A 27398-nucleotide genomic window follows, 5' to 3' on the forward strand; every position below is an offset into this window, starting at 1 on the left:
TATAACTGTGGTACGTAAAGTAGGTTTGTTAATGTAACAGCTATCTGTGTGTCCTTGCAGAGGTGGTGAACAAAGATGAGACTAAACCTAAACGTGCAAAAAGAGGTACAGTTTAATTTGATAAATTTTTTTTTTATTTTTTTTTTATTTTATTTTTAGCTTTTATGATTGTTGTATTTAGCTTTCAGTCTATTGTTTTTCAGGCCAGAAAAAAGCTTCCACTGCAAAAAATGGAAAGAAAACCAGCAAAGCAGAGTTGTCCTCTGATGAAAGGTTCGTTACACATCTTGATTAATGGTTTTGTTGTTAATCTCAAATGTAATTCCCCCCCCCCCCCTTTTTGTGTTTATGTTTTGATTCTGTTTGTGTCAATTCTTTCTATAGTGATGAAGAGAATGTTCCAGAAGTGCCTCTATCAGTGCGACCAAGTCGCCGTGCCAAGATGGCTGCTCTGGATAAAACCAAGCAAGATCTGACTGCCCTCATGAACCAGGAGGCAAATGGTTCATAGAGTGGATTACTTGTGATGAAAGTTGTCCTTCCTATGGCATCCTACAGCCACTTCAGATTTATCTGAGAAATTACATACTGCTAAATTTTAGTTTACTTTCTCAATGAATCTGACTCCTTACACTCTCAACCTGGGTTGATGTCAAAATTGTCTTTGTTAGAATGCTGTCGTACTTCAAGAGGTTGGCCTTGGGAAGGAGTCATGTTAACATTTATTTACTTTAGACTGTTCTTTTAAAAATGCACACGAGGAAGTGGGCCAAATACCCTTCTTTTTTTTAATTTACTATTTAAAAAAATTATATGAACTAAATGTTGGATCAATTGGTGCATGTCAATAACAGCTAATATTTTAAAGTTGGCTCACATTTCCATAGAAGTTTTACTTATTTGTATGCATTTTTTTTTTTTTTTTAACCTGAATAAACTGTTTAAAACACAATTACTCTAATATGACAGGAGGACAAAATCTGTTTGCAAGAGCTTTTATTGTTCTAGTGATTGAGACAATTTCTTTGAAGGCAAGTATAAAAACACAGAAAATACAATGTGTGTACATAATTATGTTTATGTACAACATATAGCACCAGGTAACAAGTTTACAGTGGCCAAAACTTTTAAATGGCATATTTGAACATAAGACTATATACAGAAGGCCTCCTGACAATTCCCATAACAAGCCCCAACTCTAGCATATGGTTGGCATAGGTATAGATATAATGCACCATTTTAACTTTTGATGTCTGCACTTTTGCCATGCCTTTTGAATGACTCCAGTAGTTTGAATGGTTACTGAGGCCCTAAAGTAGATGTTACACATGCTTGTGCAGAAGCTTCATGTTGGCACTGGGTATGTATATGGTATAACTGGAGTGTCTTATTTCAGCAGTTTCAGAACAAATGCCTCTAGCTGACAAGTATCCGATGCATCAATAGATTAAATCTTACAGAATAAACTAGATGACAGTTTCAAGCTACATGTAAAAACAAACTAGTTTCTCAAAGTACAAATCAAATTATGCATCTAAATACATCTTAAATGGTCTCAGTGTAGCACTGACTAAACTTTTATTGCACAAATGCAAGCCAGTCTTGTTACAAGGAACTTAAATTAATTCAGGTGACTGTCAACAAAACCTTAAACCACAGTGGGGCAACTTCAACCTTTTATATACTCAAGGGGCAGGGCAGCAGACTGGAAACAGATGTAAAACTAGAGCTACCAAAGTATTTAAATAAATAACTAAACATACAGGCTGTATAACCAGTTAAAATGTTCTTGGTAGAGGCCTTAACTAATGATATGGTTACAACAATGGGTAATCCATTTAGGCTGAACTACCATGCCTTTACCAGTAGATTTCAGGAGGTAGGTGTCACATACTGCTATAGATCAAAAATAAAGATGAATTTTTTTTTTTTTTTTTTTTTTTTTTACAAATTGTTTTGTATTCAAGAAATGATATGTGGAACATATTTGCCTCTGGATGATCTTAAAAGCTTTTAATTTAAAAGAAAGAAAAATAGAATCTCACATCTTTCTCAGAGTAAAACATTACACCAAAAATACACTGTACATTATAACAATGGTTGTCAGAAATAAGAAAACAATGGGTAGCATTTGGGGTTTGGTAGTGCAACAAGAACATAAACCTGGATGTAAATTAATGCTTAAATGATATTCCACAACTTGGCAAACAGTCTAAATTCACAGAAGTTGTAAGAAAGGTTTCCATAAATACAGGGTAAAAGGACTCTACATACACTTTGAGAAAAGAAGTGGAGACTACCATCAATTTCAAATTTCAGAATGCATTGTGAATACATTTTGAGTGGGCAGTTTGTCACAAGTTTACCAACTTAATTACAGCACAAGAGAGGATTCCATTTGTATTCCAAACTTATATGGAATACGATATCTACATCATTAAAAAAAAAAAAAAAAAAAAATGAACTTCTTGCAAAATATAAAGAGCTGTTACAACACAAATGATTACAAAATATCAAGAAATGTGAAATGGTCTTCTCCAGAATTACATAAAAGTTAATCTTAAAGCTGAACTCTGCTATGAGACTCCAAAATCACAGGTTGGGCAAACCAAACAACATACTGTTCATGTAACCTTTGATACTCCATGTAACTAGAAGACATTTACTTCTCTTGGTTTGCACCAAAAGTAAAATTCAAATGAGATTTCAAAGGAAAAGTAAATGATTTTTACAAACATAAAAACACAAAACAAGTTTAAATAGTGCAACAAGTGTCTTAAAGTTTGTTTTTTCTTTGCTACATGACGCTTGCCGAGGTCGCGTGTCATAATGCTTGTGATACTCAGCCAGACCACTGTTGAAAGGCACCTTATGTTAGAGTTCAAGAAAATGTCTCGCACAAAACTGGTCCCAAGTTATTTCAATGAGCCTGTAAAGCAAAAATGGGAGACATTGAGAATTGAGTTCTCAAAGAGAATAGACTACAAACAACATGCTGTTTTAAAACCTTTACCTTAAAAAAAAAAAAAAAAACAATTATTACACATTGAAAGCATATAATCCACACTCCCAGAATCAACACAAAGTAAAAACTACAAAAAAAAAAATAAATAAAATGTAACTGTTCAATTTAATATGAAAACATTCTTTACAGAGGCCAGAAACAAACTACGCCAGTATACAGAGAGGAGCGTTTGGTCAACTTGTAGTCAGGTTGAACATACTGTTGCATTGGTCTGATGGTAACAAATCTCAGTACATAAGCGAATGAGTTACATTCACATATCTGACATTAAACTGGATGGGTTATCATTCAGTTAAGTATGACTTGTAAAGATTCTCTTCAAACTTGCTCTGCCATGATGCTCAAATCCAAGTCTGTGCAGATAGAATGCACCATTGTTTGCATACTTGCATAAAGTATGTTTCAGGACTAATGAGAAATAATGCTTAAAGACTTACCGAGCACAAAGTCACACCACCTTGCTCCCAGAACACCCCTGCTGCTCCTTGATTGTCTGAGCATTTTTGTTGGGGGAGACAGACTTGTGCTGCAACTTTTCCGTTTGCCTCTTTTTCTTCCTCCCTTGCTCTGGCTTTTCAGGGATGAGGGCAGCTGTGCTGGAGGGTTAAGTGTCTCTCCCACAATAACATCTTCGTTCTCCTCTTGTTCCGAGACATCATAGAGCTTTACTGTGCAAATGTTACATTCCTCTGTCGATGACTTTGTGTTTGGGGAGTTTATCTTTTTCAGAAACACCCTGCACTCCTTTAGGGACTCTGGACTCCAAGCTTTGGAGCAGATTCTGTTCTGCTTAGAAATGTTGGCAATCCCAATCATTTTCTGAGGAGCTTTGACTAGAAGCTTTAATGCATTTTGAACTTTCATGACTGGTCTGGATGTCTTGTCTACCAAGTTAGGCATTTCTTTCAATAATTCTAGTGTCTTAGCACCTGAAGTCATTGTCCTCATCTGGTCACGAAAAACGTTTTGTGCCGTATCATCTAATCTTATCCTGGGCCTGGTTTTAAACTTAAGCCTTGCTCTAAGCAGAGCTGTTCTGTAAACAACCCATGTGCCACTAGACCTAGACATTTGCTTCCTAACATCATGCCTCGGTTTAAGTGATGTGTTAAAAAGCTTTCTCTTAGCTTGTAACCTTGTTGATTTGGACAGCAATTCTTGTGCTTGTTTGTGCATTGACGGACTCTTTGGGACAACTTTAGCAAATTTTTTGACATGTTTCCTGAGCCGCTCTGCTTGTGGACTTGGGCAAACATTCACTTTGCAATTGGGTCTGCTGAGGTTGTAATGAAAGACGTCCTTGGGATTTCTTGCAGTGGCCTTCTTTACAATTGCAAGGGACTGAGTTTCTGTGGACTGCATAAACCAGGTACAGAGCTTCTCCATATTATAGTTTTTCTCAAAAAGCATTTTAATAGCAGAAGCAGACTTCTTAGCAGGGCCATTAAGCTTCTCAGAAGTTTTTGGTTTAAGATCAGTTTTAATTTCTCCTGACTTAGCCTCCAGGACATCGGATACCCAAGTATTGGATATCAGTCTGATCCTCCTAGCTAACTCTTCATTTAAGGTCTCAGGTGATGCTGAGGTGGGCCACCACCTGAAACCCTCATTTGATGAGAAAATTGAATCCACTGAAACTGCAGAAAAACGAACAATGTCTTTTACGCAACTGACATTCTTGGTCTTTATGGAAAGTGCATTGTCTGGGGGCTCCTCTTGTCTGTTCTTTGTATGCTGGCTGGCCTCACAGCTAGCCTTATTCAGCAGTAGTTTTCGTGACCTGCGAACCAATGCACAGGATCTGGCAGTAGCGACAGAGTGGAGCAAATGAATGGAGGGTTTCCTTTCTCTAACAGAATGTCTCACTGGTATGAGCTGCCCTCTGGTATTCCGATTATGTTCTTTCGGTGGATCCACTGTATCCCTGTGAATGTCAGTAGGAATACCGATTGTCTTTTGCTCTTTGGAAGGATGAAATTCAACAAGAAGAGTCCTTCTGAGCAGATGTGAATCTTTTGTGTCCCTTTTCATGTGTATCTTTCTTTGTCTTGGTGACCCATTAGTGACTGTTACAGAGATCCCAGAAATTTTGACTTTGGGAGGTCTTCCTGGTTTTCTTGACACAGCTGTGTCACTCTGTCTTTGACATTTGATATTGCGAGAATGGACGCATTTCCTGTCTTCGATAGGCATAACAAAATGAAGATCTTTAACCTGATCTTTGGTCGTTTGATCACTACTTGTCTTTCCAGAACATGTTTTACTGTACATGCCTCCATTACATACTTCATAAACATGTTGCTGTACTGGGAAATTACCCAAATCTTCAGAAACTACTCTCCTTGCCCTTCTTGATCTTCCATACACTATAGTGATTTTTAGATTTTTGTTTCCATCATTCTTAGAAGACATTTCTGTTGTTCTATGATTCACTGCATTGGAATTGGTTGTACCTGTTGAAGAACTTAAATCTGTTGTTTTTGGTTTTGGAGGTCTACCAATGGGACGTTTCACAGACTTCACAATATGTGGTCCTATTTTTTTGGGGCGCCCAGGACGCCTTTTTACTGGAGTTGTTTGATGTACAGTTGGTAGTGTTTCTTGGTTTTCACCTTCATTGTTTGAACAACTAGGCAATAATGCATCAAGTGAAACCACTTTTGGTGAAGTGCACTTGTTCCCACCACGCTCAGCAGTTTTCCCTGGCACAGATTCAAGGACTGAATCCTGGAATTGTTCATCTACGGCACTGCCTGCCCATGAGGATTCCACACATGGATCAAACATCTCTCCATGTGAATTTGAGCCAGAGGAAGCTGCCTTGAGTGTATATTTTACACCATCTTTACCTGTCACAGAGGAAACAAACATGAGCTTTATCGGACTATCATATTTTAGTCCAGATGGGCTTGCTTTAGCCTGTTGTGCACTCTCAGTGGTGGTCAAGTTAGACATAGTTTCAGTGGGACTGTGTGAGTCAGTGTTTAGACTGTTGGTTCTATGGCGTTTAGATCTTTTTGATGGTGAGGTGGAATTCTGGCATGGTTTTCTTTTTCTTGCACTCTCTTTATCAGGATTCCTTACATTATTCTTGTGCTCAGATAGTGGCTCATTTTTGGATAAAATCTCATATTTCTGTGAAGCTTTGTTCTGTGGCACAACACAGTCTTCTGGTTTATCCACTGTTTGAAATGGCTGATCGTCACACTTATCACTTGGCCAGGCAATTTCTTCTGTGAAGCCAAGTGCCGTAGAGGTGCTGTCCTTTGGGGAATGCTTGGTGAATATACTCTCTGAAAAACAGGCTGCAAAATACATCTTTCGTGGCTCAGTGACATAGGAAGAGAAACGCTGAGGTGGTACAATATTTCGTCTGGACCTTCCAACTTGAACTGTCAGATTGTCCTGTTTTTGGATTTTTTTTTTCACTTTCTGGTCACTATCAGTTGTTTGTGATTGCACCTTTTCATCAGAAGCAGAAGGCAGTGGTTCTTCAAGACATACATGTTGGGGTTGAGCATGGCTCTCTTGATTATTTGATGTCTTTTCACTTTGTGCATGTGTTGTCAGAATTTCTATGGCATCTTTTACAGGCTCCACGTAAACTTTGTCCAACTTTCTGCATTCAGATTTTTCAACAAGGGAATATGTAAGCTTCAAAGGTTTAACAGTTTTTAAGCAGCTATCTCTCTCAAAGCCTATATTCCTCTTGAAATATGATGGACTAAGTCTGGCCAGGTCTCTCTTGATTTGTAGGCTTTGTCTTCTTGATGATGGAAGGTCAGGTGACTTGCTCATGGCAGCTAAAGTTTCCAATCTCTTACGGGAACGTGTCTGAGGGGATTGCTGTTCTGTGGCTACATGCTGTTGTAAAAGCTCATTAAGGTTATAATCTTTGTCACTACTGTTGTGTAGCACAGTTGTTATAATCTCAGTCAAATGTGTGTCATCTCTTGTCTTGGAGATTTGACTAGCATGGGTAAGAAGATTTTGTTCCTTTTCTAAAGGTTGGATACTCTTGAGCTTTTCAGTGACTCTATCCATTATATCTCCAATAAAAGATCCACACTGGTGGTCATTCTCCTTCTCTGTGTGTGTATGCAACGTTACAACCTCTTTGCAACATTCATCAGGAGATCCCACACGAAGAGAAGTGTTAGAGTACAAAGCTGTATCTTCATCCTCAGTTCTGTGAGGTAGGAGAGAAGGAGGTGCCATGTTCAGGGCCTTGCAGTCCTGAATGTGGAAGATACTGGACTTGACAGCTATTTTACAGTCCAGGTCCACGGGCTTTGGTGAGAGTGGTGGAGGGGAGGGGCTCCGGCTTCCTTTGCATCTTTTATGAAAGTTACAATCACCCTGAGGGGTGATTAGGGCACCTCTTGTATGAGAAACGTAGGCATGATCTCCATTGTGCTGATGCTGCCATGAGGGTAGTTTTGAGTGAGTACAACAAACAGTGGTGTTAGAACAGATGACTTGGCCAACACAAGCCATGGATGTATTTTGGCAGCAATGGCCATGAATGTTCCTCAGACAGACACATAGAGGAGAAAATCCACATGTTGGAAGCCTACTAGCTGTTCTGCAACAAATGTCAGCAGTTACTGAGCAGTCACTTAATGAAAGTGTTGGGGCTTCATTAAGCATTTTTTTATCAGCATGGCAGCAAAGGGATCCGGCCTTAGTCTGTCGTCTGTGAGCATCCCGCATAGATACAGAGATGTTGTAATCTTCCTGCATATCCTTTAAAATATGATAAAGTAGAAGTCTGTGATGGGAACAAAGCAAAGACAGGACCTTCTCCAACACAGTGACTCTCCAAGCCTCTGGAGCTTTAGAATAATCTTCCTTCCCAAGCCTGGACTGGTCTTCCACACTTGACCCTAAAGAACTACATAAATAAATTCGGTTAAGTCAATACTCAATCACTGACATAATTTTCATAAATGTGATCTGAGCTAACCCTCTCACCTCTGTTATGATGATTAGTACATTTCAATTGGTTTAAAGGAATTACAAAATCCTACTATAAATATATATTGCATAATTATAAAGCTTGCAAAGCTGTATTTAAGAGACCACTCATCTTGTTAAAGGCACCACATAACATTGCACTGTAAAAATGTTATATCTATGCATATATGCAGAATTACAAATATGTGTAAAGGCCACAGAAAAAAAGTACAAAAAAACCAAAGAACTCTACATGGAACAATTTTTTTTTTTTTATTGGTAACTTGAAGGCAAAGGATGGCGATTGTAGTAACGCTTACACTCAGGAAAACTATGTATATAGACAATTATCTTAATCAAACCTGAATAATTTTGTTTCCTGATAAATCAACATGTCTCCTGACAAATCCAATTACAAACCAACATTTGCAGGCAATATGTTGTCTTTTGAAAGTAAAATACAACTACCTCAAAAGATAACAGATTTGTTAAGGGTTGGAGAAAAATATTAGAGAATGTTTGAAAAATTATATAAATTACATTTTTAAATGCAGGATAGTTCAAAACACACTGGAGTAATATGCCTTCAGTATTCCACCTTATTACAATCAATTCAATTCTTGCTTAGATTAGCCTTATCTAATCCTGAAATGTTAATAAAAAATTAAAAAAAAAAAAAAAAAAAAAAAAAAACAACACACCAAATATAAATATTTCAGACACAAATAAATGCTTAAAAGGACCAGTTTTCCCCACATTTGAAGTTGATCAAAAAGACAAAGATTAAATTTTATATTAACCTGTCTGGGGTTAAAACAAAACATCACATGTTGAGGAACATTACAGAACAAGGAACTCACTTATGCATGCAAGTGCAGTAAAGCATTTCACATATCAATGTGCAAGAGCAACAAAGTGCTTCAACACAAAACCAACACAATGTTTAAACTTCATATTCTGATTACATCGAAAGAAATAACACAACACAAATACAATTATATATTAGAATTAGAGGGAATAGTACAAAATCAATCTTAGTGCAGCAGATATATGCATAAATAACTGATTGCAAAATTATTAATATCCTGAACCCGTTATGAATATGAAATTACACATTTAGAAAGGCCTAAACTGGTGATATTGATCCATTTAATGATCCATCTATAATCAAGCCAAACTATTTAAGATTTTTTTTTTTTTTTTTTAATATTTAAATAATTTTATATTTTGCCTTTCTGATCAATAACCTCTACTGAACACAATGTCCCCGTAATATGGGAGAAAACAAATTGGCTCTATGGACGAACCATATTTGGCTCTATAACAGAATCCTAAGGGCCCTTATTTTGATATAAAAGAAATGTTCTAACACAATCATGCTCTATGTTTTTTAGGACTGCTGTTACCCTGAGAATACTAATGTTTTTTGGACTGAAATTATACAGGACACTAATAGGATGTTAGAACAGCAATGTGAAAAAAAAATGGGGACCAACATTCTCCATAGGGAGCCTAAAAGTATCCCATATAATGAAAATATGAGAGCGCAGACAATACATGTATATGATTTAAAAGAATCTGTATGATATTAACACTTACATGACCACCCTTTACATTAAAAGTGAAACTGTGCCTGCAACATATCTATCCCAGAGAAAGAGAACAGAAAAAAACAGTTATATTGGTAATTATAGTAATGGTATATAAATCCACAATAGAGATTTTATATACGATCCACAGTAGTATATAAATACTTGTTTTGTTTGGTTTTTTTTTTTTTAAAGATTTGTTATGTAAAACTGCTACTGGCCTACAGAATAACTGAGCCGTAGCTTTAAGAGCAGGCACTGTGTTGTTAATTTTAAGAGCTGTGAAGAACATTCAGGGTGGTTTGATAAATGCTTATAAATCAGAGGTAAATTTAAGAATTTATCAGTAAATCTGTTTTTAGGGCGGAGGGGAATTTAACTTCGAAGAACAACAAGAGGTAAACCATTTACAGAACATTCACAACACAAAGATAAACACATTAACATTGCATATGGAAATGTTCATATTTCCAAAGCTTCAATCACAAAATTCACATGCTTCAGCTACACTTTGCAAAGCACTACAAGTATACTTGTGAAACAGATATCAGAACTATGCTAAAAAAAAAAAAAAAAAATGCCATTCAAGGTCAGTATATGGCCATATCCTTCATCGCAGGTATGCAACAATAACCTGTATCACAAGTATGTGTGCGTCTTTTGTAAAGTGCAACTGAATCTTATATTCCAACTATACAAGCTTCTAAATTCAGTTAAAAAAAAAAAAAAAAAAAAAAAAAAAAAGGTCCATGCTATAAGGACTTTTACCAGTATCATAAAGTGAAACAGTTGTATAATAGGTCATTAAAAGCTATAGTAATCATTAACATGAAAGAAAAAAAAACACAACACAAAGCAAGAGCAGCATAACTACAGAAATCTGGACAAAAAAAAACAAGGCATTTCAGAGTAGCACTTGGATCAGGCTTTGCATTTCTGTCCCATGATAATTGCATCATGGAATATGGACAAGGAAAAATTCTGATCCAAGATCAGCAGCACCCTACTCTGAACTGCTTCGTTCATGGAGTGTAAGTGGAGTGGCAATATGACCCTGAAATGTTTTGGTTACAACAGACAGATAATGCTAGGATGTCTTTAGTGTGAGGAAAAACACAATAATAGAGTAGAATTCAAATCAGCAAAGAGAATAGTGAGTGAAGATTTCAGTAGTTCTGATTACTGAAAAAGTAATAAATATTAATCTATTATTCAGTGTAAAACAAACATTCACCGAGACTGCCATCAAGCCTTTTTTTTCCCTGTGCACTATTCTGACATGCATTGCACTGCATTTCCAACTTACCCAATAGAATTTGCTGAGCAGATATGCAAGGGAAAAATTAAAAGGGGCAAGACGTATAGAAAAAAATCTAAACAATGTTGTGTGTATACAATTCTAAGTATCTTGACTTACCAAAAAAAAAATAAAAAATAAAAATCACTATCAGTGCAGGATGTGGGAAATCTCATCCACAAAAAGCCTGAGATGGTCCAAGCTTTCACTCCAATGATCTGGCAACAGTCTTGATTAATGTACTTCATTAATACTTCATGAAACTGATATAATTACCTCTGTTATACAACAAAACGTACCAATAAGTATTAATAGTCCAAAAATATTTACATAGTGTTGTTCCTTTGCTGGAGTGGAAACTTGTACCTATATCTACCCATTGCATATATGGTTAGACATCTCCCACTGGTGAGTTAAACGAGATGTTATTCATGCTGTCACCAGATTTGCCACACAGACACCATAAAAATACTGTAAATAGACTTGAAATAAAATGACCAGTCTCTACAAAGACTAATCAGTGTGAAAGCTGCATACAACAATCATTAAGCTGAGATTAGCTTATGTATTAACAAAACCTGAATATTTCTTAGTTTTAAAACTGTAATTAACTTAAAAATCAACAGTGCTTTACAATATTTTAAATATATATATTCATAGAGATATCCACAGTGAAAACCCTGAATAGATTTTTTAAAGGCATGTTTTGAGACTTGATAAAATGTACCATTTAACCTGTGGTTGAGGATTCAAGTGTATCTTGCAAGTCTGAATGAGGTCTTGACTGCATGTTGAAAAAAAAAAAAAAAAAAAAAAAAAAAAACCTTCTGTTGGCTGTGGTTTAAGTGATGTTTTAGTTAAAACCATCTCTAGGAAATAGTTGAGGTTTTGGTTTTGAGTTAAGACTGTTTGTAGGCAGTAGATGAGGCATTGGTTGTTGTCCCTGACTTTCCGGAGCCTGAGGTTGCCGCTTCAACAAGGCGGAGCTTCTTTTTTGGTGGGGTCTTGAGCGTGCCCGTTCGCTCTTTGACTTTGTACTCAAGGGTGCTGTGTGGAACCCCATAGACGCCCTGAGCTTTTGACACGCTCATCTTCCCACTCATCACCATAGCTATGGCCTCCTCAAGGATATCGTGGTCATATTGCCGATAACGGCCCCGCTTTTTCCGTGGCTGCTTGTCTCGACGGTCATCATCTCCACAGTCAACCAGACTTCCGGTGACGCTCCCGCCAACACTCCCGTTCTTTATGTTCAGACACAGTGGTGGCAGGTCACCCTGGAGTAGACGTGACTCGAGGCCTGAGTGGCTTTCGACCAAGCCCTGTTTAGGGAGAATGGTCTTCAGCTTGTGGAAAGCAGTGGAGCCATCAGAGGCTTTGTTGGCTTGGTACATAGCATCCACCAGGCCAGCCAGATCCAGTTGGGCTTTGGGCTGAGCACTAAAGCGTACCTGAGGGATTCGGATGTGCACAGCTGGCCCAGCGGCAGGACTCTGAGGAGATGTGGCTGGCTCGGTGCTGGCGAGAGGCCCGCCGTTCTGCTCCCGTAGTTGCGAGACCATCCTCTGCAAGGTTAAGTGGTGAAGGTATGACGAGGCAGTCACGGCTGCCGGAAATTTCAGCTCGGTGTGCTCTGGTGATGTAAATTTACATTTTCTTACTTCGGATTGCTCGGACTGGGAGCGAGCCCATGCTGCTACCTTCTGCAGGATGAGTCGAGTGTCGTTGGTTGGCCAAACCGACTCTGTCTTCTGCGATAAGGCCTCTGTCTGAAGCTGTAAGGTTTTATGAGGTATCCCGTATAGTATGGCTGCTTTGTGAATGTCCAGTGATCCAGAACGAATATCTTTCAAGGCTTTAGAGAGCAAACCTTCTGCAAACTCAGAGCTGCGATCCAAATAGTCCTCTCTGATTGGTCTCCTAAGGGGAGGTGGGTGGGAGGATGAGAAACGAACGTGTGAGCGGACCAATGACAGGACGCACTCAGGGTCCACTCCTTTACTGCCTTGTCTTTTGGTAACATCACTCACTTCTCAATTGTCTGTATAACACAAAGCCTTTGAGTTGTTTGGGGGTTAACACTTTGTTTTTGGCCTTAGGTTGCAAACGATACTTCTTGGAAGGACAGTCTCTCGTCAATTGTGTGGAGAAAGACAAGCGTCTATGGGAGTACTTCCAGTATCTTTGCAATGCAGATGCATTTTGTAAGACTCAGGTATTTATTTCTCATGTGAAAATACTGCATAAACCAACGAATAGATAAATAAACAAATGAATAAATACAGGCGGCACAAAGGAACAAATAAAGCCCCTGACTGCTGGCAAACGTGACGTTACCTTCCAACAAGTTAGAAAAGAGTCAACCCTTTGGCAGTGCAACAAAACAACCACTAAATTGTACATTGAAAACACATCAAATGTACGAGTCAAATTTGTTCACACAAAATGATCAGACAGGATACAAATGAAACAAGACTCAAACACAAAAAAATGTTTTTGAAATAAAAACAAATTTTTACTGGGTCAAAATGTTAACAGACCAGTTAAAAGACCATTTCGGTACCAAATTGTCTTTAGCTTTGTTAGGACGAGGACAAACAGTCAAACACACAACTTGGTAAACAAAAACGTAAAAGGAGAAGTACTCACCCTGAAACTTTATGTTGAGTGGTTTCATTTTCTGAAGATGTGTGTTTCTTCGAGAGGTCAAGTACTCCATCTACTATGAGAAGTAATCCATGAAAAACAGCAATTAATAAAATTTGAGAGCACATGCACAAAATCAAATATTTGCACACTTTGTAAATTCACCCTGTTTATTCAGAGTTTAGTTCCTTCCAGAGCTAGGCTAAATAAATAAAAGACAATAGACCACTTTCTCTGAAAACAAGGAAAAATTTCTGAATTTGTACAGTTATCTAAAATTGCAGAGATACAAAATTCTGAATCTGTATGGACATGGTGGTGTGCTTACCTTGCAAGGCCTGAGAAGCTCGGCTTACTGTGAGGTCCAGGGGCCCATCAGGATCTGGTTGTTTAGGGAGAAGCTCATTGTTGTCACTTAGGCCATTCAGATCCTCATGAGCCTGGCTTTTACATGCATACTCTAAGGCAAACTGCTGAATCATCTTGCGCATCAACTCCTGCGCCACCAACGGTATACTGGAATCGCAGCTCTGAGGGAATTCTGGGAAATTGATCACCACAGAACTAGATGAAGATTGTGCACTTGCAAAACACAAGTTCCTTATGTAAAAACATTATCTACTTTCAAAACATATTTGTCTTAAAACATAATATTCAAGAATTAATAATAAACTGAATTTCTTATATGCACTGTATACAAAACAACAACCATAACAAATTTGAAAGCTTGCTTTCTCTCCTCGTGTTCCATAATTTTTGGACAGATGCATGCACAAAGGCCTGTCACATTATTTCCAACAAAACGGGCCAATTATGTAAAATTTGACAAGCAATATAATTTTTAGTCATATCTATCTGCTCCAACATTTATGCTTAAAATAACCTTTAGGATGCAATTACAGGGGAATATAAAACTTTATATGTTCTTAATGCTATTATACAAGGGCATAATATATTGATTATTAAATTAATATTGTTCTGTAGACCAATGGTTCTAAACTAGTTGGTGATCAAAGTAAAAAAAAAAAAAAAAAAAATGTTAAACAAGTGAGTCAGATGTTAATTTAGTAACTTCTCTGACACATAATTAAGTCTATTCAAGTATTGACAATAACTGAAATTATTATATAATTGGATTATATATTTTTTGTGGTAATAAAAACAGACCTAAGTGAAAACCCTTTAAAATGAATTAAAATACATATATAATAATGACGCAATAAAAATAAAGTATCAAAAGCAAGTAATTTTATGTTTTTTTTAAATACCACTTAAATGTAATAAACATAATATTATAAACTTAATTCACAACTATCAACTTACATTATAAATTATAACAAATGCCTGCAGAGGCCGCCAATGGCCTAGTGATTGTCGTTGTTGTTACACTTTACAGCATGATCAAATCCTTGTTTAATTTTGGTCAAACATTTAATTAAAATGTCCACTTCTTTATAATAGAAATGCTACAGCCACTGTAATTTCTTGAGCAAGAACATGTGGACATCAAAACATGCAACCTCAGAGCGAAGGTTTAAACTTTTATTTTTAAATTGCGATGAACGACGTTTGCATATTTAGTAACATACTGATGTATTCTCCTGCATTAGTGTAGGTTTATAAGTGATAGCACTATGCTATTTTATGACTGTTAAATTGTTTTAATACATCATGCAGCCTTAGAAAACGATCTAATGATGTGATTCATGGATTTTCGTCCATGGAATGTGCCACTTCTGGTATTTAATTTAACCCGAATTTAATAGAGGAATCATGACAGCTCCACACTAATCATCTTGTAATGAATCAATGTCACTTCAGTTCTACTTTCTGATTATTAATTTTCATATGCAGTAAAAGAAAGAAAGGTTGTAAGAGGTTTTGCCACAAACTCAACTCTGACATTCTGATATTGCGAGACAGCTTTTCACCTCAACGAGAAATATCACGTTTTAATATTGCGAGATCACGTGGCACGAGATCTCGTCACACCCCTACTGCAGTCTTCACCATATAAATTAACTATAGATTAATCCTACTAAAACTACTAAAGAGCAGTGAGTTATTTTTTTCTTTGTCTTTTGTTGTTTGATTAACATTAATGACAGACGGCAGCAGGAATATAGGCTGCTGTCACTTTAAGAGCTATTGCACGATATAATAGACTGATACACATTCTATTTCCCCCCAGCCATTTACATTTACTTAAGACATAATCAACTGGGTTTTCGTGAATACTCGCCATGCCCGGCATTTTGACATTTTTGAATGTATTTGACCGTTTAGGCGCGCACCCAAAGTTCAAAGTTTACTTTGCTTACCCGTGTCTCGGAGTGCGCGCACTAATAATAACACTTTTTAATAACCAAGCACATCTCATTTTTGCAAGTTTTGACTTATTCGCATGTTAAGTTTGAGATTTTAAGGAGGAGCGAAAGAGCACCGCTGGAAAGCAATAGAATGAGGCACAATAATAGTTATATCGATTTTTCATAATTTTTGGAAGCCAAAATTTAAACGAAAATTCAATTGTGATTTTCAATTGTAATCACACAGCCCTACCATCCAAAGTAAATTATATAAATAATTTTAAAAGCGTTCAAAACCTAAAGGGGGTCAACCATGTTGCATAGTAAAGTGAATAAGCAATTACCAACAGAATCATTTTGGGCGGGGATGTGCTATGTTGCATAAGAAGACAAGAGCGAGTGCAGATCTTTTGTTTTTCATTTGAAAGCATTGATATTTCTACGGATTTACGGATTTTTGATCTTTATAACCTTAATAAATAAGGTTGTCTTATGACACCAAAAACTATTAACCTAACTTATATAAAAAAATAAAAAAAAATAAATAAAAAAAAAAATCGGTAACACTTTAGATTAACTCACGCTATGAAGCATTAGTTAAGCATTAGTAAATAGTTAGTTCATCATTTATAAAGCAATAATAGACATTAGTAAGCAGTTTATAAATACACCTATAAATGCTTTGTTCTTGATTTATAAGCATATCTATAATGTGTTTAATAAATGTATTTTCATACTTTATTAATGATCAATTTATAATTTCTAAATTAAGTACTACATTATTTACAAACCAGTTATTTAGGAGTTGTCAGTGGTTCATAAGATCATTTATAAAGTGTAAGTAAATGATTAATAAACAATTTAAATGTACATGCATGCATATTATTTAGACATATAGTAATAGTTACTCAGTGTGTTAATAAATGCTTTATTAACACATATTCCTACTGTAATCCATGATTAATTCAGGTAGTTATAAAACATTTAGTAGTTGTCAGTTAACTATTTTTGTGAGCTCATCTAAAGTGAGGACTATTCATGCCTCGTAAAACTTTTATAAAGGAGATTTAAAGGATACAGAACATAAAAATATTTATTTCAAAGAAAAAAATGAAACTTTACGATGGGTAACTTGATATAAAATTAAAAGTAAACCTCTGCAATTTCACAGAAAGTAAAAATCGATATGCTTATAAAACAAGAACAAAGCATTTATGGGTGTATTTATAAACTGCTTAATGTCTATTAATGCTTTATAAATGATGAATTGACTGTTTACTAATGCTTAACTAATGCTTCATAGTGTGCAGTTATTATAAAGTGTTACCAAAAATTCAAATATTGTTAAAGACAAGTAAACAGTCTGTAATAAAATAATAGCAATAGCACAAATAATACAACAGAACAAATGAAATAAACAATGCTTTTCAGGTTTTTCAGGTAGGTCTAACAGTAGTTTGCAAGTAGGCCTACAGAAATCGATTGTAATCAAATATAAAATAACACTGCGTAGTATTTTTCTTTTAAATTAGATTAATCCTTACTAAAGTTTCAAATGTTATTCAGTCAAGAGCAGTCAGTGATTTCCTGATCAGGCAAGTGACAGTTTTTGTGATATCTGGCAACCCTTCACCTGTCGCTTTAATGAAGGGCGCTTTCAGGAAGAGTGCAGAAGAGCAATAGCTACTGTTAGTGCCAATCAGTCGGGACTTATTTAATAAAGTAGTTTAAATTATACACACCTTGTAGGCATGTTATTTTACTCTAGCCTGCTGCCGCTCAGCCTTTCATATTCACCTCCTCGACATGAGCGCGTCTTTTGCATCATTAAAATTTGATCAGTTTATGTGAGCATCAAGTTGACAGATATTTAGAATCAAAGTAAGTGATTATCAGCTGGATCCGATCAGTGGACAATCGTTTGGGGTTATAAATATATATACGCTGTTGGATTTTCAATATTTAGTACTTTAGCTTCAGATACACAGGGTTTTTCCTGGCTGAAAACGAGGCAGAGGTGGTAAAATCCTTGGTCTGTCTAGGGGGGTCAGGGGCATGAAAATTTTGTACATTTGAAAGATAAATTCATTAATCTGGTGCACTTTAAGAGCTCAAAATAAAGAGCTCCAACCCATGTTCAGTGTGCAAATTGAACAAAGAAAAAAAGTCTGTGCATTGGCTTGTACCTGAATCCACTGTTAAAAATAAATCATCCACCCGCCAACCGGCCGACAATATTCTCTGATTTAGATATCTGCACCTGATCATCACATTACAATTATTCAAATTATCAGTGTTAAGCATGATGATATGGTAACATATCACACTGAAGTAGGTTGCTTATAAATGAACATTTATTTAAAATAAATAAATGGCTAAATTACATTTACTAAATAGTCTAAACACAGGCTTAACTAAATTGTCATATACAATATGCTAGTTCAAGTATATAACAATTAGTTCAAACTTTGACCTGTGGAGGGCAGTAATACACTTAGCAGCGTCTACACTGCCAGAATTCTAATAGAGAAGAAGAAGAAGAAGAGAGCTAGTTCAAGACGAGCGTTTGTGGTTAAAAGTATATTATTATTATTTAGAAAATGACAGATCGTTTCGCTAGATAAGACCCTTTTTTCTCGTCTGGGATCGTGTAGAACACTTTGAAGCTGCACTGAAACTGTAATTTTGATCTTCAACTGTTTGGGGCCAAGTGAAGTCCACTATAAGGAATTTATAATAACTTAATTTCTTTTCTACTGAAGAAAGAAAGGCATAAACATCTTGGATGACATTGGGGTGAGTAAATTATCAGGAAATTTTAATATGAAAGTGAACTAATCCTTTAAAGCTGTTAAGTTATAAAGCAATATCTCATGTTGGGTTTTTCCTTTGTGTTTTATATAATGACCACTAGGAGGTGCTCTAGGCACATGTTTTCCTTGATTGGTTTTCCCTGAAGAGAAATAAGTTCAGTTGAAAACAAAAGTAAACGAGTGACGCACATTCGTTGCGTCTTATGGTGAAATGAGAGTTCTGTGTCTTTATTATAATCAACATAGGGCTGGGTGATACAGCTAAAAAAATTATCACGATATAATGTTTCATATCGATCGGTATCAATAATTATTGAAAAAAAAAAAAAAAAGAAAAAAAAAAAAAAAACGTCCTAACCAATGCATTTTTAATTAAGGCAAACAAATAATTTTAAAACAAAGCAAAATAAAATTTAAACAAATCTTTTTTTATTTTATATGAAGATTAATGTGTTAAAGTAATAAGTGTTAAAGAAATAAATTGAGAAACTTTTGTTTGTTTCAAACCGAGACCACAATTCTGAATGACAACTAAACAAAATAACATGTAATTTACTAGAGGTTCTGACAAAATATTAATTGCTGCAGTCTATTTTAAAATTTAAAATTTATTTGAATAATTGTTTTAAAAAAAAATCTGTTTGGATGTATGATTCAATTACATGCCCATAAGTACTCGTTTCTTGTGTGCTTTTATATTCACAATCTCCTCGTCGCCAGCAGGTACAGCACTCATTTTCATATGTTTGTGTGTTCTGATTTCACGTGGCGATTGCGCATCTGAACTCCACAGCAACTTGTTTGCGTGTCACTCGTAGCGCGTCTGTTTGTGATCCAGGGACGGAGCGAGCTTGAGAGTTGTTCATGCAACCGAACTTCATGTCTGTTTACATTTTAATGCATTTAAGTGAAACTATATTGAGATTTATATCAAACATTTTTTCTATCGTTATCATTTAAGACGTACCGTCAATAAATATCGATACAGTTTTATCGCCCAGGCCTAAATCAACAAGATCAGTATCCACGGATAGAACCGTGATCCGCGCATCATCGCACGGTTAGAGTATGCACACAGGCCAGGAACCGCAACAGAACCTTGTCGGTGGGTGGAAAAGGGCAAGTATCTGAGCATGTGACTGCCTTTCTGAGTTTTGTCTATAGCCGGAGGATACAGGATATGTTTATTTGCTTTTATAGGCAGGTATTTGAACATGTTTTTTGTGTGTAAAAAGTACCTGTACACGGCAAGATTGCAAGAAAAGCTTGTAACTAAACATTATTTAAGGCTATTTTTATTCATTAAGTTACCGATATAGTAACTGTTGTTGTCAAGTAAGCTTCATTCATAATGCTTCCTCCATTGCAAGCTTGTGCGCTCCTCTAATCTGTCCAGCTGCTGAACTGCTCTCCCTGGTGACTTTCGCCTCCTTTGACCCGACAATATCACGTCGTTAATAAATTTTTAGAAAACCGATTTCCAAAATTTGTGAATCAATTTAAATCAGCAGAAGAGAGAATCACGATTCATATGTGAATCGATTTTTCCCCCCACCTATTGATAAGCCTATTCATTTTGCCATCTTACCTTTACAGGTTTATATGGATCATGGTTTACATTTTTGGATCATGACCCTCAAGTTGAAGACAATTGCAGTGCAATTGTACGTTATGTAATAGGTGTCACAATTAATTTGCTCTGTATGGATAATGGGAATAAAAATGTATTTCTCACCCTTCTTTCGAAATATAGAATGGAGGAATCGGTCTGCTTGGCACTGGAGTTTTTCAGAGGTGGACAAGCCCTGAGATGGGGGGGTTTCAGCAGGGGGTGGCGACCCGGGCACGGCCACAACAGGATGGTCCTATGTCCCAAAAAAAAAAAAAAAAAAAAAAAAAAAAAGTGTATTCAGTTCAGTTAGGACTAGAGTTACTGACACCTGTCACATACATCCCAAAGTCTTGATTGCATTATTAAACACCCAAAACAACAGCTGCTAAACACAAAGAATTATTCGTTCTATACAAATGTCACAGCAAGTCTTTTTTTTGCCAGCTAACACTCCATAATAAACATCTTTTTGTGGCTTTTGAGGGTTGACTTACATTCAGTTTCTCTAGCTGTAGTTTGCAAAAGGAGCAGTTTGCATCAATGGACCAATCATCCACAGCCTCTGGTTCACACTCTGAGGGAAAATCAGATGATTCATTGTCAGTAGATGTTTCCATCCACCTATTTTTAAGCACATTGGTAACACTTTACAATAAGGTTCATTAGTTAACATTAGTTAACTATATTAGTTAACATGAACTAATAATGAACTGCACTTATACAGCATTTATTAATGTTAATTTCATCATTAATACGTTATTAAAATCTTGTTAACATTAGTTAATGCACTGTGAACTAACATGAAAAAAAAATTAACAACTGTATCTTCATTAATGTTAACGAAGATTAGTAAATACAGTAACAAATGTATTGCTCATGGTTAGTTCATGTTAGTTAATACATTAACTAATGTTTAACTAATGAAACTTATTGTAAAGTGTTACCAGCTCATTTTGGGATATCTCATAAAAAAAAAAAAAATTACAAACAAAAAACAGGATGGAAATGCCAAGATGCGCATAAATTCTAACAATGCACATAAAAAACGCATGTGCTCAATTGAGGCGGATACATTTTCATCCGATAAGACGACGTGCGCATAAACTATGATGAAAACAAATTTACAGAATTAATCCCTCGATGCACAACCAAAAACTTGCGTGACTTTGCCTCAACAGTGGATGCGATTGGATAACTGGACTAACCAGTGGATCAGTTTCATTGCACAGCATCTCAAATGTTGGTTTGATCATTCTGAAATGCCTGAGCCAAAGTCTGTCATCAGAATGATGACCTCCCAGAACTGTCACACATGATTGCATTCCCAAACACCAGGCAACCGAACACAAGATAACATGACAGCATTTATTGTAAGGTTAATTGTCAAAAATTTAACTGATAAAACTTATCGATGGTCAATTAAGCAGGTCATCATTGGAATGCATAGTTTTGAGGTGCATGTGGCTCATGAGCAAAACATCCAGCAGACAAACGTGTAAAAATGAAGCAAGCGCGCTGCCGTCTGCTCTCTAATTGCTCTTGTGGTCATGCCTCGATCAGTCTGCGCAGTGCCGCTTCAAGTCGAATACACCTAATGTTTTCAAGCCATGCAATGGATTAGGTAGCTAGCCTTTTATTTCGAAACAATTAACCAAGGGTCCAAAAACCCTCCAAACAAGTTATTTTACTAAATTCGGACTAAATTCTATATACTAAATTCGGATTTCGGACACAGCCCCAGTTTCCATTAGTTGAACTTTTAAATGACGTTGGAGAACACTGCATTAATTGCATATTGCAATGCAATCAGATCCCAGAAGTCCTTTAGCTTTAGCCAAGCAGCATGTCATGTCACTCCATGATCTACATACACATTGTCTTATGTTGTGTTTGGGCTCAATCGAGATCACCTGCTCCAAATAAAGATATGTACTATGGTTTAAAATTATTTTACAGTCCTGTTCCCCATGTACATACTATGTACTTATTATAACAATTGCAATAACTGAATAATAACTAGGTACTAACCCTGAACCTACCCGTAAACCTAACCCATGTAATTACCTTATATTACCCAGTACTTTCTTAGCTTAGTACTCTGTAAGTACACATAAGTGCGCGTACTGTAAAATAAAGTACAACCTGGTTTACTAATGTTTCGCAAAGTTACAAACAAAAACGTGGTGCTAACTGTGTATACATGGCATCAAATACTTGGTATAGTTTGGTCTCTAACTGAAACAAATATGCTTCTTGTATTCTGCTACCTTTCAACAATATATGACAAGTCTATCTGTTTTGTTCGATGATTTTACAGATGACATTTTCAAGTAAAGCAGTTATTTTTTCATGCTATGAAAATGGAGCAATTCCAATATGTCAGCAAATTTAAAAGCACTTGTTAAGTGATGCTCACATTCCCAATATCCACTGTAAAGCCAAGCTTCTAAGTTTTAAAATGACACCTGTTTTGTGTTGGTTAAGTAAGTGTTGTGATAACTTAGTAGCAACACCCCCTGGGCTTCAGATTTAAGAGGCTGGTTAACATGAATTGATCGTTAATTTAAACAATGATTGATTTGGGGAATTTATGTAAATTGACATCACTAGTTTATTGCATTTCATCTGCACGCTCATCTGCAAGTCATTTATAATGGAGGAAAAAAGAGCCAAATTTCTTCCCTGATTGCACCAACTACCATTTTTATTAGCTATTTTGCGCCAATTTACCAGTAAGTGACAATTTTGTTCTCTTGAACACATGGGATGGAAACGATGCGTTATTCGCAAATGATTTTTGCGATATTCATATTCCAATTCCAAGTTAAATGTGCAAATTTGGATGGAAACATACCTGGTGTCGATTAGGTATAAAGCTCAACACTGATATTATGAGAGAAAGGAAGAATTTAAATATTACATAGCACAAACACAAACAACACTCACCATCAAATATATTGAGATCTTGCAGAAGCCTTGGTCCATATATTCCCTCCAGTATACTTTCAAACCCTGCAAACAAACACAATATCATCTTATATGTATGAAAATAAAAAGTTCTCTAGAAAAACACATTATCATAAACCTACACACGTCACAACCTCTGCCTGCCAGCAAGTCCTGTGTGACGGTTCAATTAATTTTGCATGCAATATATAATTCTATCAGATGCCCTAACAACAGCAAAGGCAAATACTGACTGCACACAAAATCACTAGCTGCAAGAGACAAGTAGATGCCTATTTAATACAAAATGGCAGGTGTTTCTGTGATAAAAGTGTAAAACATTATAGTTTATTGATATAGAGTTGGAAATAGCTCAAATTTGCAGTACAGTTGCAAAGCCTGTTAGTCATTGTCTGCACGACTGATGCCCTTCACTGCAGCTACATTCACATTGTGTCCACATTAAAAACACACAAAAGCTGACCCAAGAATGTCACATTCTGCAAAAATGATGTTGCATGAAAAGCAATAGAGCCTCAATTGCTGTTTTATGTTGTGAAACCTATTAGACATGTTTCATAAACTATTATTAACTTACAATTATCCTATTATGAATAGCTTGTTTTAAACCCATCAAATGTCTGTATTTTCCCTTAAAAACCTTATAGGCCTTGACATTCTCAATTGTATCCAACCCTTGAAGGGTTAGTTCACAAAAAAATGAAAATCATTTACTCACACTCACGTCGTTCCAAACCCATGAGACTTTTGTTCATCTTTGGAACACAAATGAAGATATTTTTAATAAAATCCAAGCGATTTCTGTCCCTCCATTGACAGCTACGTAACTACCACTTTGAGGCTTCAAGAAGTTCTTAAAGAGATCGTAAAACTAATCCATATGAATTGAGTGGTTTAGTCCAAATTTTCTGAAGAGACACAGATGCTTTATACGCTGAACAGATTTAATAGATGCTTTTATTCACACACTGTAAAAAAAAATATTGTTGGTTTAACTTAAAGTTACCTAATTGCCTTAAAATTTGGAGTTCATTGAAATTAAAAATTTGAGTTAATACAATGGAGATTAGTTTAATCAACAGAAACTCAAAATACTATGTTATGTGAACCACATTAATTATCTAAGTTGATTTGACAAAAGAAAAAAGTTACAGTGCATATAAACATTCATCAATCAATGCACACATCAGTTAAGATCGGAAGCTCAAGTATGCTTGCTTGACGTGCAAGAACCAACGAGGTTCATTCTTGTGTGTTAAGCCCGGAACACACCAAGCCGACGGCCGGCCGTTGGGCAGTTTTTGTGCGTCGGCCGACGTCATCTTACCTGAGCACTCGAATGCACGAATATTTTCATAATAACATGAGCAGAGTGGAATAGAGAACGTGATCAGCATGATCGATATTCAAAACGGTAAGCAAGCGTTTTGTTTTGTTTATGGTTTGTATACATGCAGTCTTAGTTTCGCTTTCCCTTTTTGAATGACGAATATAGACAAATATATCTGCTTAAATAGACAGTTATCTCCTTTATACGCAGGCGCAGAACGCGCATGCTAGTTGACAGTCGGCTGAAGTTCTTTCGCTGTGTTCAAGAACATATTTTTTTGTTCAGAATATTCAACATTATTGAACATATTCAGCCGACGTGAGGCGACAACACCATCGGCTTTCGTTTCGGTTGGTGTGTCCCGGTCTTTACTCAGCACGTTTGGGCTTCCATAAGAACCAATGAGGTTTGGTCTCACGCATCAAGCAGGTTCGGTTGAGCTTCTGTTTATATGAGAATAAAAGCATAAATTCAATCTGTTCATCATATAAAGCGATCGTGTCTCTTCAGAAAATTTGGACTAAGCCACTCAATTCATATGGATTAGTTTTACATCACTTTATGAACTTTTTGAAGCGTCAAAGTGGTAGTTGCGTAGCTGTCAATGAAGAATACAGAACTACTGGCTCAGATTTTATTAAAAAAAATCTTAATTTGTGTTCCGAGGATGAACAAAAGTCTTACAGGTTTGGAACACCACAAGGGTGAGTAAATGATGACAGAATTTTCATTTTTAACCCTTTAAAACCATACAACTCACACAATCTGTTAAACTGGCATTCTATTGATCATTCTACACCATTGAAGTAAAAAAAAAAAAACTAGTTTTATTTAAAATTTGGTTATTTTAATTAGCGCAAAGTTAATATACAGTTGTCTACATTTTGCTTGCAACTCTGTTACAACACGATTAGAATATATATATATATATATATATATATATATATATATATATATATATATATATATATATATATATATTCTACAAACACGACTGCAAATGTATTTGAAGAAAAAATATAACATATTATTATTATTATGTTCAAAGTATCGTTTACAGTATCAACTGCATGGCTACAGTTTGACATAAACCCCGGAGGTTATAGTGATCCGTTTATGCAGCAAACAGTCATGTGAACGTGTGGATTTAACGTTACGCTGACCACTGTAAACTCGGCCAAACATGTGTCAACACTACCGTTTTACCACATTTTACAAGAGTAAAGTCGGAATCTATTTAACTACCCATTTTCAAAACATCAAAAACGCACAGCGAACGTTCAGTATTTCACTAAAGACAAACATTCTCTAATGGCTACTTAAAACTGTACTACTTTTAAACATATCGTCAACAATCAAGGGGCAATGGGGAAAATTACCATATAATTCATGAGAGAGAGGGAGAGATTCAAAAGCCGGAACGTATTAATGCTCTATTAATATAATACAATTACACAGTCATTTGTACATCGGTATTCGGTGCAGAAAAGGGTCAGTGAGTGCAAAGCTAACTCGGTTATCGAGGAATCAAGAAGTAACTGTTAGGGACAAAGAAAATGGAGCCGGTGTTGGCCGTTTTTTTCTGTTAGCTACAAAAGCTACCCAGGGCTCGCGTCGGGCGGACGACGACTCTCGCTAATGATATTTTTGAACTTGACACACGCTCGCTTAGCAACTCCGCGAGCTAACAGCGGCTGGGGGAGGGAGCACCGCGAGACCCAGGCAAGAAAGAAACCGAGCGCGAGACTGAGCGAATGGGTGCCCGAGAGCAATGCGTCCGCTTATGGAACCACACAAATATGGCTTTTCCGAACACGGGCTGTTTTGATCTTACCGACACAGTGGATGAGTTTGTGTCGCCACGAGTCGAGTTCCCGCCGGAATCCTTTTCTTTCGGCCGTGCATTTGGAGCTCCGGCACTGGGTCGCCATTCTGTCCACCTTCCCCCCGGCTCTAAGTGTGACGTCACCGCACGTCATCCATATCACGGTTCCGATTGATTGACACGTGTCAAAACATGCTAGGGGCGGGGCTTAGCTATGTAAACAACCTTCCCCTTGCCCAGTACGTGCATTTATTCAGTACAATTGCTAGATAAATACCTTCTGTGTGCTGTTTACGGTATAGAATATTATAGTATCTACTTGGTGAACTGCATGCAATGCACTTAAATTCCAGTTTTTAATTACTACTTTGTCTTTTATTAGTACAAAAATGCTCTAAGATGACATGTCTGCACCTGTCATCTAAATTAAACTCTTGTACCAGTACTGTTCTTACCTGTAACAATCATCAGTCACACAACTGTTTAGACCTTTACAATGTGTTCATAAACTATGAGCTCTTATGTAACAGATTGTACTTTTTAATCATCAACCAGAAGCTGATAGTAATAGTAATTCACTTGGAGTCCCATAATTGCCACATAAGCAGCTTTACCAGTCAGGAGAATCAACCAAATTATCACATAATGTCAACTAAATTCTAAAAGGTAAAAATTACACTACATTATTTTCTTCACTTTAATTAGTGCTCTAGCATTTAACCGTGGCAAATCAGGAATTATAAATATACGTGTCCTTTTGTCTTTACATTTCCATAATTTAACGTCAAACACAATGTGTGCCCCTCCCCCCATTCCACTAAAGTGACACACACACACATACACTAACGAGTGAAGTCCAACTGTCCAGAAAGAGGAAGGCACTCAGAGAGAACAGATGGAGTTAATGCCCAGCTGAGCATCTATGTCAGGCGCGCGCGCACACACACACACACTCACATTTCCATGTTTTATGGGGACATTCCATAGACATAATGATTTTTACACTGTAAACTGTATATTTTATTCCCT

General features: G+C 36.4%; 2 protein-coding genes across 8 annotated transcripts in view; one reads left to right on the forward strand and one right to left on the reverse strand.

Annotated features, from left to right (window-relative positions):
• ncapg (non-SMC condensin I complex, subunit G) overlaps positions 1–2460 on the forward strand; it is an 18977-nt gene extending 16517 nt beyond the window's left edge. For both annotated transcript variants that reach the window (XM_051864242.1, XM_051864234.1), the window contains 3 exons: positions 61–105; positions 204–273; positions 385–2460. In XM_051864242.1, coding sequence (XP_051720202.1) covers positions 61–105; positions 204–273; positions 385–511 — 242 coding nt within the window. In that variant the 3' untranslated portion in view covers positions 512–2460. The remainder of the gene's footprint in view (positions 1–60; positions 106–203; positions 274–384) is intronic.
• On the reverse strand, positions 1999–26536 carry lcorl (ligand dependent nuclear receptor corepressor-like). 6 transcript variants are annotated; one of them, XM_051863869.1, is made up of 8 exons: positions 26379–26536; positions 23194–23259; positions 20742–20821; positions 20371–20500; positions 13842–14054; positions 13517–13586; positions 3463–7919; positions 1999–2929 (listed from the first exon to the last, which is right to left on the reverse strand). In XM_051863869.1, exons 1-8 carry the CDS (start codon positions 26521–26523, stop codon positions 2916–2918), a joined length of 5175 nt encoding a protein of 1724 aa, XP_051719829.1. In that variant the 5' UTR covers positions 26524–26536; the 3' UTR covers positions 1999–2915. The 6 variants fall into 6 exon arrangements, with proteins under 6 accessions (XP_051719829.1, XP_051719747.1, XP_051720180.1 ...); XM_051863787.1 differs by having other exon boundaries at positions 13517–13589; XM_051864220.1 differs by lacking the exon at positions 3463–7919.
• Positions 26537–27398: the final 862 nt, after the last annotated feature.

The sequence above is a fragment of the Ctenopharyngodon idella genome, chromosome 1 (assembly GCF_019924925.1).
Source record: "Ctenopharyngodon idella isolate HZGC_01 chromosome 1, HZGC01, whole genome shotgun sequence".
NCBI classification, from domain to species: Eukaryota; Metazoa; Chordata; class Actinopteri; order Cypriniformes; family Xenocyprididae; genus Ctenopharyngodon; species Ctenopharyngodon idella.

Bases quoted from the DNA above. Each gene is read 5' to 3' on its own strand.
- lcorl (XM_051863787.1), bottom strand. From the start codon at position 26,523: ATGACGTGCGGTGACGTCACACTTAGAGCCGGGGGGAAGGTGGACAGA. The intron at 23,260-26,378 runs GTAAGATCAAAA...GTTTGTTTGCAG, and splicing joins CAAACTCATCCACTGTGTCG to GGTTTGAAAGTATACTGGAG. The intron at 20,822-23,193 runs GTGAGTGTTGTT...ATTTTCCCTCAG, and splicing joins AGATCTCAATATATTTGATG to AGTGTGAACCAGAGGCTGTG.